The 12,020-nt window shown below is 40.2% G+C and overlaps 1 protein-coding gene across 2 annotated transcripts in view; it reads right to left on the bottom strand.

Annotated features, from left to right (window-relative positions):
- Nucleotides 1-7,538, bottom strand: part of LOC126109870 (F-box only protein 28) — a 94,391-nt gene extending 86,853 nt beyond the window's left edge. For both annotated transcript variants that reach the window (XM_049914936.1, XM_049914937.1), the window contains exons 1-2: nucleotides 7,147-7,538; nucleotides 6,765-7,041 (exon numbers count right to left, since the gene is read on the bottom strand). In XM_049914936.1, the coding sequence (XP_049770893.1) occupies nucleotides 6,765-7,016 (252 nt within the window). In that variant the 5' untranslated portion in view covers nucleotides 7,017-7,041; nucleotides 7,147-7,538. The remainder of the gene's footprint in view (nucleotides 1-6,764; nucleotides 7,042-7,146) is intronic.
- Nucleotides 7,539-12,020: the final 4,482 nt, after the last annotated feature.

The following is a 12,020-nucleotide window of genomic DNA, read 5'->3' as shown; positions in this document are numbered from 1 at the left end:
CCTAGATGCTGACTGCACTTTGTTTCCTTTTGAGGGATGTATGTACGAGGGCATCCTGAAAAGTAATGCCTCCAAACTTATGAGAAAACTCTAAGCTTTTTAATGTAGTTGATATGATAAGGAAGGGAGGTTTGGAGTACCGGGAAGAGAGGTAGGTTGGTTCATTTGGGTGAGGGGACCAAACAGCGAGGACATTGGCCCCATCAAATCAGTGAAGTATGGGGAAGGAAGTCAGCTGTGCCCTTTCACAGGAACCATCCTGACATTTACCTGAAGGAAATTACGGAAAACCTAAATAATTTACAGAAATCACAGAAAACCTTATCAGGTTGATCGGACGTGGGCTTGAACCACCACCCTGCGAATGCGAGTCCAATATGCTAACCGCTGCATCACCTTGCTCGGTCAAAGCTTTTTAAATAAAACATTAACATTCTACATCTTTACTTTGCACGTCTACTTATTTATTTCTCAACATAATCACCCTGGTGATGAGCACATTTCTCCCAACGAAAGACCAGTTTGTTGGTACCGCCACCATACAAAACTTGACTGTTAACAGAGCCACAACCTCACCTCTGCTTGCACCACTTCATCACTATCAAAATAAAATTCTCAAAGGTTTTCTTTAAATTTTGGAAACCAATGAAAATCAGATGATGCCAACTCAGGTGTGTATGGAGAATGGTCAATGACAGTGAACAACCAAGGCATCTGATTCTTGCAGATGTCACAGCACTCTTGTGGCCTGGCAGTCATGCTGAAGGAGTGTGTGCTCCATGTGTGGACAACATCTTCTGCAGTGAGAAACTATAACATGCCATTTCTCACATACCGAGGCAGCACTATGTTACATGCTGCACTTTGAAGCTCTCTAGCATTGAAGGGTTGCAACTTGTGCCAGCAATGTGCTAAGTTGACTGAGCAATATCTCAACAGGTATTGAGAACAGGACAAAAATATGGAGACATTACTTTGTAGCGAAGAATACAGCTTAACGGGTTTGATCTGCAGCACAACATGGCACCCTCACATGACAACTATAGCATCTATGCTATCATAGATCAGTGGAGAAATAGAAGTTCCAGTGAGAATTTCAAGTAAGACATTTCTTGAATTCTACTCTCAACCAACCTGGCCTTTGTCCTGAACCTAGACCTTGGGCTACACTACAGATCAGTGCCAATCATAATAATGCTTAGTGACAGACCAGTCATAGACGAATGTAAGTATCCCCAAAACCACTACAAATCAAGTGTGTGTGTGTGTGTGTGTGTGTGTGTGTGTGTGTGTGTGTGTGTGTGTGTGTGTGTGCGCGCATTGCCTTCCTTCACAAATGGAAAGTATTTGACATTCTATCAAAGTGAGAACGAACAACAAAGACAAAGTAGCCTCCCAAATTTGTGATTGTCTTGAAGAAACAGACTTAAGCATCATACTGATCAAGGAGTCATTAGAAACAGAGCACCAGATTGGACTGAACTATGACAGAAGGAAAACCCTGAAAATCTGAATCGCAAAGACCTTGAGAGGGATTTGAAACATTCTGCTAGTAAATGCAAGCCTATTTGAACAAAAATTGGTCCATTTCAGTCGCAATACAGTCAGCATCACTAACATTGTTGACTAATTATGGCATTGCATACAGAAAAGTATGACAGCAGAGAAATTAAGTAGATGTACATTTGGCAGCATTTACACTGTGTAGTGAATGACATTCCTTCAACTGTGGATAAGTCGAAGATAATGTCCCCTAGCAGAAAGATGTACAACAGTACCAGATCCAAAAATTTGTGTTTAACTTCAGAGCATCTAATAATTTTAAATATTTAGAGGTAGTACTACAAAGTGATACTAGAAGAAAAAAATTGAGGTCTGCAAAAAGTTTGCCTGACAAATTGAAAAAGGAGCTCATTGCCACAATGCTGCCAGCTGGTATAGCCATCATGAAAGTGGAACCGTTATACTGAGGGAACATAAATGGGGATTTTTAGAAGGTAGACAATAGTCTCCCTAAACACTGTTGGTAATTTAGTAACCCACTGTACTAGGTAGTTTTCAAATCTGCAGCACCCATCATACATTTCACACAGAGATTATGAGAGAAATTAGGGTGAGTACACAGGCATACAACAGCAGCTTTTCCTCCATTACATATGCAAATGGAACAGGACAGGTGCCATCCAACATGAGTAAAAAGATCCCTCCACTAAACACTACATTCGTATGGGGAATAATTATTCAGATAGTCATTTGACACTTTACAGTATGCCTTTGATTGAAATTAACTGTAGTCTTAAGTTACACTACCTAAAAACTCCCCAGATTAAATAACAAATTGATTGTTCACACATTTAGCGAAGGTGTCACTGAAGGATACTTGCTCTGCACTGAGTCATTAAAGGACCCTCTGAAACATTGTTTAACATATTGGATCATATCAAGCCTCTCAGTAATGTGCAAAAATAAAACTACTAAGAACTATTAAAAATAATACCACAAACAGGGAAAGTAAATTTCAGTATTATTTTTTTTAACTTAACAGTTCACTTAGGTAATGTTGTAATGGTAAGTGCAAGGGCAATAATTTCGGAGGTACATGCACTGAGTCAGTGAGAGCAAAATAAACAAGATTGAGAACCTTGCTATGTTTCAGATGAATGCTTTTTCAGTAAACGTTACACAGTGGGGGCCTCTTTAATTTTTTGCAATTAATTTATGATATATGTGCATAATGTGCATCAGTATATTCAGGCTTGGCCATTATTTAAAGTACATTTCCTGAATGTAACTTGCAATTTTGGTTTTTATGTTGAAAAGAGTTAAATGTGGCAAACTGTGCTTGAATATGCTGCAGATGTAAACATTAGGCTCCACTACAGGTCAATCTGTTAACAAGAGCCAATTTTAGTTTTCCCATATGCTGGCTTTGTCAACTCTCAAATGACCACCTTTCAACCTAACTTACACCTGTGATTACACTACTGATCTGTCTGTCACTCCAATGAAGATTCCTCCCCCCCCCCCCCCCCTCTCTCTCTCTCTCTCTCTCTCTCTCTCTCTCTCTCTCTCGTGTCTCGTATGTGTGTGCACGCGCAAACCACCATGAAGTGCATGGCAGATGGTGAGCCCTATTGTACCAATCATCAGGGTTTCTTCCCATTCCACTCACATACAGAGTGCTAGAAGAATGACTGAATTAATTTAACCTTCTCCTCATAATCCCTGTATGAGTGAAATGTAGATGGTTGCATATATTCACAGAATAATCATTTAAAGCTGGAGCCTGAAACTTTGTTAGCAGATGTAAATACATAGAAAGAAAGATCCCTTATCATTTAGCTACAATATAGCAGATCAGCAACTGGAAACGGTTAATTCCATAAATTATCTGGGAGTACACATTACGAGTGATTTAAAATGGAATGATCATATACAGTTGATCATCGGTAAAACAGATGCCAGACAGATTCATTGGAAGAATCCTAAGGAAATGCAATCCGAAAACAACGGAAGTAGGTTACAGTACGCTTGTTCGCCCACTGCTTGAATACTGCTCACCAGTGTGGGATCCGTACCAGACAGGGTTGATAGAAGAGATAGAGAAGATCCAACGGAGAGCAGCGCGCTTCGCTACAGGATCATTTAGTAATCGCGAAAGCGTTACAGAGATGATCGATAAACTCCAGTGGAAGACTCTGCAGGAGAGATGCTCAGTAGCTCAGTATGGGCTTTTGTTGAAGTTAAGAGACCATGAGGATAAAATCAGAGAGATTAGAGCCCACACAGAGGCATACCGACAATCCTTCTTTCCACGAACAATACGAGAGTGGAATAAAAGGGAGAACCGATAGAGGTACTCAAGGTACCCTCCACCACACACCGTCAGGTGGCTTGCAGAGTATGGATGTAGATGTACACTGAATAGTTTCTGTCTATCTACAATATCTTTCAGTTCAGTTCCTTCAGTATCTCTAACACACTTCCACCTGTGACAATCCATGCTACCCTTCTCTATATGTGCTTAATATCTGCTGATTAGTCCTACTTGGTATGGGTCCCACACATTTGAGCAATATTCTAAAATGTGTCAAGTGATTTGTAAGCAATATCCTTTGCAGATGAATTACACGTCCCTAGCATTCTATCAACAAAATGGCATCTACCACCTGCTTTAACCATGACCAAGCCTATGAGATTGTTCAATTTCACATCTCTATAAGGTGTTATACACATTCATATGAATTGACCACTTCCAATTGTGAATCATGGACATTATACTAAGATTACTACTTTCTTTTGAATTTCATCAAGCACAGAGTTTTACATTTCTGAACTTTTAAAGCAAGTTTGCAATCTCAACACCACTTTGAAATCTTATCGAGACCTGACTGAATATTTATGCAACTTCTTTCAGATAGTGCTTCACTATAGGTAATTGTATCATCTGCAAAAAGTCTGAGGTAATTATTGATTTTGTGTGCAAGGTCATTAATATATAACATGAAGAGCAAGTGTCCCAACACACTTCCCTGGGGCACACCTGACATTACATCTACATCTGATGATGGCTCTCCAAGCTAACATGCTGCATCCTACCTACCTCCTCAATCCAGTCACGAATTTCAGTTGATACCCCATATGGTCGTACTTTTGACACTAAGTGTACGTGTGGTACAGAGTCAAATGCTTTTCGTAAATCAAGAAATATTGCATCTACCTGACTGCCTTTATCCAAAGCTTTCAGTATTCCACGTGAGAAAAGTGCAAGTTGGATTTCAAATGAACGATGTTTCTGGAACCCATACTGGTTAGCACGGAGGAGGTCATTCTGTTCTAGGTACATTTATGTCTGAGCTAATAAAATGTTCTAAGATTCTACAACTAATCTATGTCAAGGATATCTGATGGTAATTTTGTGGATCACTTCTACTACCATTCTTGTGGATGGGTGTTATCCGTAAGTTTTTGCAACTACTGGGCAGGGTTTACTGTTCAAGGGATCTATGCCAGATTATAGTTACAAGAGGGGTAAACTCAGCTGCACATTCAGTATAGAATCTGAAAGGGATACCATCAGGCCCTGGAGATTTGTTCAATTTTAACGATCTTAGCTGTTTCTCAACATCACTGACACTAATACTTATTTCATTCATCTTGTCAGTGGTACGAGGATTAAATTGGGGCTACTCGTAAAGCTACATTTGAAAATGGTATTACGCATTTCAGCTTTTGCTTTGCTAACCTTTATTTCGGTTCTCGTCTCATTTGGTATGGACTGGACATTAATTTTAGTGTCACTAACAGCCTTTACATATGTCCACAACTTCTTTGGGTTTTGTGAAACATTTGACAATATTCTGCTACAGTAGTCACTGAAGGCTACTCATATTCTTATCTTGACAGCCAAATGGGCTTCATTGAGCATCTCCCTACATATATAGACCTACACTTTGTTTTATATCTATTATGCAGTAATCTGTGTCTTTAGAAGTTTCTTCAAAGTGATTGCACACCATGGGGGTCCCTCCCATTATGAACTGTTGTACTGGGAACATATCTAGCCAGTGTACAGATAACTACTATTTTAAACCTGAGCCATAGTTCCTCTGCATGCTCCTGTCCTGTGGTAAGAGGGTCAAGCTCCTCATTGAGATATCACCACTGATTTTTTTATCAGGTTTACTTAACATATGTATCTTTCTGCACATTTTAGTTGTGCTTTGTACTCTGGTAATCATTGTTGCCACAACCACATCATGGTCAAGGATACTAGTTTTGATGTGGACATCCTTAAACAGGTCACATCTATTTGTGTAGGGCTAAACTGTGTGTTCTACATAGTTTTCTGAGAATATATTTATTAATGTTCCACAGTACATGCCATCTTATGTCTATAATGCACATCTTTGATCTTTAAAAAACACACCTCCTGTGCACGATATCTCATCTAGTATTCAGTGGTTTGTTGCCTTTACTATTTAAATTAATAAGTTCATTTAGAGCTTGACAAAGCAACTCAGTTTAAGACTCATGAGTGTGCAGCATAGATTTGCACTACATATAGCAGGCATCTTGGTATTTAAACAACATACTTATCAATCCACTTCTGTTGCTATTCAGCAGCAGCTTGGAGGGACTAAAAAATTGAGAGCAAATTTGAAGAACACAAGTGGATAAATAGCTGCTTCATCTAGAGCACAACCTCCTGTGGTAAAAACTGAAATTAATTTACTGTACAAATAAAATACCAGAAAGGTGAACAATTAATTGTCAAGCAAGAAAATGCTGAAGGTAGTGGCAAATATTAGGAATGTTTCTCCATAGAATAAAGACAAACACACGATTGCAGATTCATGGAAGAAAATAATCCTCAATGACAAGATGGGCTTGGATTAAAATTTATTTTCGGCTGCCTACTGAATCTGAATTTTAAAAACCTTCCTGTGCCATACCACATTACCTTCTCTACACTAAGGTCATATGTGACACACAAAATGGAGGATGCTAGATAAAAATTCGTAATTCAAGCCTACTTCCTCCGCAACTAATCTACGCGAGAAGAGAAAATCGCAAAAGACAGACATACAACATATTTACTTTTTACCATTTAGTAATATCTGGAAACATTACACACGATCTACAACTTAACACTATAGTCAAACAATGCATGTAGAAAAAACCCTACAGCAAACTTTTTTACGATAGGCACGAAATTAATTGATTACAGGCCCGTAGAATGCACAAAAAAAATCTGAACTTACCGGACGAAGATGTGCTACATTTTTAAAACTCAGGTACGAAAAGATTTTCTCCAGAATCTCGGCAGGAAAGTCTAACAAAGTAGGTGGTGGTTTTGGTTCGGCTGGCTTCACAATTACCACGCTTGTACTGGGTTCACAAATTGACGTTTGTACCAAGCTAGTGCGAGCTGATTTGGACGGTCCAGGTTCGGGCCCCGCTGTAGGGCTTTCACCTCCACCGCCAAAATTTCCGGAGAGTCTAGTTGATACCATGATTCTTCTTGTTTCCGCCGCTCTCCTTAAAAATGTGATTCAACGCTCAATATTAAAGTATTACTTAAAGAAAAACATTCGCTACACACAAAGCACCACACAGATTACAGCGGAAAAACTTCAATCGTACCTTAATAATATCTCCTTTACTCGTTTTAACGAGTAATTTCAGCTTCCGTTTACGCGCATGTTCGATATGAACTACCTCGCAGCAGTCAGAACGTAGAAATTTTAAATCATAGCATAAGCTACGCCACGGAAGTGAAGTCTTGATAGATCAAAAAATGGTTGATCATACCCTCAAACAGCCAACAACTCACTACATCTGCAACCTTAATTCATGGAAATTCTCGGCCTGTTCCGCGACTTTTATACCTTTTACGTTAATTTGATCGTTTCTGAATATACAGAAGCAGCTCTCGCAAAACTCAACAAAGACACAAAGCTACAATTAATTATAAAAATTGGCCCTGTCTGAAACTACTCCGTTGGACCCAGTGCCAAAGATCTTACGTGAAGCTGTATAGCTATCTAGCTGAGCGCAACACCACCTAATAATAATAACTGTGATCCGAATGTAGCCGCGCACAGTGGCAAGTTCGCCAACCTTTAATGTATTTGCAAATTAATGTTCTGCTGGTTATTCGAAAATGGCATATTGTCTTGCGTACCACAAAACGCAGTCATTCATTATGAGTATGATTACACATACAATTCTAACTATGCGAAATGTCTTAAAGTTCCCGTCTAGAGCCAGAGATAATGCAACATCTGTTATGGACTTGTCTATTTTGACAATTACGACGCAAATAATACCATTACGTTATTTAGAGCTAGTAAGACAGAAATTCTGAATCAAGATAGCGGAAATGTGCTCTGCTAAGAGCTGCGAGAAGCATTAAACCTACACCTGGACTGATTCGAGTTCAAAGTTTAGAAGTAGGACGTTGCGAAATTTCGTACTGTGTGACTATCTTAAAGTTACTTGTTTCCTTTACACATTATGATACAACTGTATCTGCACGTCACACATCACTGTGTTATGTTACTGTCAATCAAGGCAGCTACATCTAAATCTGAGACTGCAGCAATACATTATTTCATCCAGTTAATCTTTTTCGATATTTAGTTCTCTCACCCCTATAAAATGAGAGGACTTGTGATGTAAATTTCCCATTTCATTTCTAATTACACAAGCCTATTTACTTTGGCCTATTACATCAGTTGTGTTTTTTCTTTACTTCAATTTAATTTCTTCGGCTACTAACCAAGGATCTCCAAACTGTGTTCCATTCGGTTAATAACGAGGACACATTCGAATATAATGCAGTATTCACTTGGTTAAAGCACTACGTGTAAGTAATGTGGACCTCTAAAACCAGTTTATAGTGACGGCACAGAAATTTGTGTAGCTTACTATTCCATCGGGTGATGCTGAGGGAATTAGATTAGGAAATGAGACACTTAAAGTAGTAAAGGAGTTTTGCTATTTGGGGAGCAAAACAACTGATGCTGGTCGAAGTAGAGAGGATATAAAACGTAGACTGGCAATGGCAAGGAAAGCATTTCTGAAGAAGAGAAATTTGTTAACATCGAGTATAGATTTAAGTGTCAGGAAATCGTTTCTGAAAGTATTTGTATGGAGTGTAGCCATGTATGGAAGTGAAACATGGACCATAAATAGTTTGGACAAGAAGAGAATAGAAGCTTTCGAAATGTGGTGCTACAGAAGAATGCTGAAGATTAGGTGGGTAGATCACATAACTAATGAGGAGGTATTAAATAGAATTGGGGAGAAGAGGAGTTTGTGGCACAACTTGACTAGAAGAAGGGATCGGTTGGTAGGACATGTTCTGAGGCATCAAGGGATCACCAATTTAGTATTGGAGGGCAGTGTGGAGGGTAAAAATCGTAGAGGGAGACCAAGAGATGAATACGCTAAGCAGATTCAGAAGGATGTAGGTTGCAGTTAGTACTGGAAGATGAAGAAGCTTGCAGAGGATAGAGTAGCATGGAGAGCTGCATCAAACCAGTCTCAGGACTGAAGACCACAACAACAACAACAACAACACTATTCCATTGGTTCCATTTTCTGTAAGCTACCAGAATAACTGAAAAATAGTGATTTCGAGTCAAAAGGCATAAAGCTGCCATTTGTTGTGCTGATTCTTCCATTCTCTACATGAATGTTACCAGCAGTCAAGAACTTTTCACTGTATTGGGTTAGGTAGTTATCTGTATGTACTATCCCAAATATCTTTTTTTTGTATCTATAACCTTTATATTGCCACTCTGTGAATTAAATGTTCAGCAGCTTGTTCCATAGCTGAGTAGCTTCGACTCAAATGACGTAATGAATCCCAAGAGAAAATTAAAGAAAAGAGATATACACACAGATCACAAAAAGTTTTGCATCAACCCAGTTTCCATAACTCCTGAAGATAGACGTTGACTGTGGATATTCGGTGTGGCAGAGTGGTTCTAGGCGCTTCAGTCTGGAACTGCGCGACCGCTACGGTCGCAGGTTCCCATCCTACCTTGGGCATGGGTGTGTGTGATGTCCTTAGGTTAGTTAGGTTTAAGTAGTTCTAAGTTCTAGGAGACTGATGACCTCAGCAGTTAAGTCCCATAGTGCTCAAAGCCATTTGAACCATTTTTTTTTTTGATTGTGGATATTGTATCACAGACACAGTCCTTTTGAATGTTCAGAGATGTAACTAAACTCACCCAAAGATGTAAACAATCATGCATGAGCAGCGCCTGTTAGATGGAGGGGGTCTGACAGCCAATCAGTTCCAGTCATTCCACCTGGAAGGAGGTACACAGTCAATACCATGGTTAGACTGCGTCCGCATTGTTACTTTGGGCCAGGAAGCGCTCTCAACAAGGGAAGTGTCAAGTGTTCAGGCGTCTCGGAGTGTACCAAAGCAATGTTGTTCGGACATCGAGGAGATACAGAGAGACAGGAACTGCCAATGACTTGCCTCGCTGAGGCCGCCCAAGGGCTACTACTGCAGTGGATGAGCGCTACCTACTGATTATGGCTCGGAGGAACCCTGACAGCACGCCACCATGTTGAATAATGCTTTTCGTGCAGCCACAGGACGTCGTGTTACGACTTAAACTGTGCACAATAGGCTGTATGATGCGCAACTTCACTCCCGACGTCTGTGGTGAGATCCATCATTGCAACCACGACAACATGTAGTGCGGTACAGATGGGCCCAACAACTTGCCGAATGGACCGCTCAGGACTGGCATAACGTTCTTTTCACCGATGAGTGTCGCACATGCCTTCAACCAACTAGACAATCGTCGAAGACGTGTTTAGAGGCAATTCCGTCAGGCTGAACGCCTTGGACACACTGTCCAGTAAGTGCTGCAAGGTGGAGGTTCCCTGCTGATTTGGGGTGGCACTATGTGGGGCCGACGTACGCCGCTGGTGGTTATGGAAGGCGCTGTAACGGCTGTACAATACGTGAATGCCGTCCTCCGACTGATAGTGCAACCATATCGGCGCATATGGGTGAGGCATTGACCTTCATGGACGACAATTCGCACCCCCATCATGTACACCTTGTGAATGACTTCCTTCAGGATAACGACATCGCTTGACTAGAGTGGCCAGTAGCATGTTCTCCAGACATGAACCCTGTCGAACATGCCTGGGATAGAATGAAAATGGCTGTTTATGGACGTTGTGATCCGCCAACCACTCTGAAGGATCTACGCCGAATCACCGTTGAGGAGTGGGACAATCTGGACCAACAGTGCCTTGATGAACTTGTGGATAGGCATGCATCATTGCAAGAGGAAGCTCTGCTGGGTATTAGAGGTACCGGCGTGTATAGCAATCTGGACCACCAGCTCTGAAGGTCTCGCTGTATGGTGGTACAACATGCAATCTGTGTCTTTCCTGAGCAATAAAAAGGGTGGAAATGATGTTTATGTTGATCTCTATTAAAATTTTCTGTACAGGTTCCGGAATTTTCGGAACCAAGGTATGCAAAACTTTTTTTATGTGTGTACTTTATTGTAACTCTATTGGGTACACTCAGTTCAGAGATATCTGGAACGTCACATCGTAACAAAACAGGTTGTTGTTGTAGCGTCCAATTAATATACTGGTTTGATGCGTGTCTCGATACTGGTCTATCCTATGCATCTACATCTATACTCCACAACGCATTGAGAAGCACATGGCACAGCATACATCACAAGTACCAGTTATTAGATTTTATTCCTGTTCTGTTCAGCTATGGATTGCTTCTGTACATGCAGTAATTATTTTAATCTTGTTCTCATGATCGCTATGTGAGTGATATGTAGGGGCTTCCAGTACACTCATAGAATCATCACTTTGAACCCATTCTTGTAACTTTGTTGGTAGACTTTCTCAGGATAGTTTACGTCTATCTACAAGAGTTTGACAGTTCAGTTTCTTCAACATAGTACTAACACTCTTCAGCATGTCAGACACACTTTTGACTGTTTGTACTGTCTTTATTTGTAACTTACATGTTCAATATCCCCTGTTAATCCTGTCTGGTATGGGCTGCACACACCTGGGCAATATTCTAGAATGGGACGCACAAGTGATCTCTAAGCAATCTCCTTTATAGACCGATTACACTTCCCAATATTCTACTAATAAAGCAGAGTCTGCCACCTGCTCCACCCTCAACTGAGCCGATGTGATCATTCCATTTCATATCCCTAACAAGTGTTACAACCAGATATTTGTATGAGCTGGCCGATTCCAACTGTGACTCATTGATAAAATAGTCATAGGATATTATATTTTCTCGTTTTGTGAAGTGATAAATTTTACATTTCTGAACATTTAAAGCAAGTAGCCAATCTTGGCACTAATTTGAAATCTTGCCAAGATCTGGCTGAATACATATGCATCTTCTTCCAGGCAGTACTTCATTACAGATAACTGCATCATCTGCAAAAAATCTGAGGTTACTATCAATATTGTCTGCAAGGTCATTAATACAC

The sequence above is a fragment of the Schistocerca cancellata genome, chromosome 12 (genome assembly GCF_023864275.1).
Source record: "Schistocerca cancellata isolate TAMUIC-IGC-003103 chromosome 12, iqSchCanc2.1, whole genome shotgun sequence".
NCBI classification, from domain to species: Eukaryota; Metazoa; Arthropoda; class Insecta; order Orthoptera; family Acrididae; genus Schistocerca; species Schistocerca cancellata.
The sequence above is the reverse complement of the archived record's forward strand: the minus strand, read 5'-3'. Positions and strand labels throughout refer to the sequence as shown.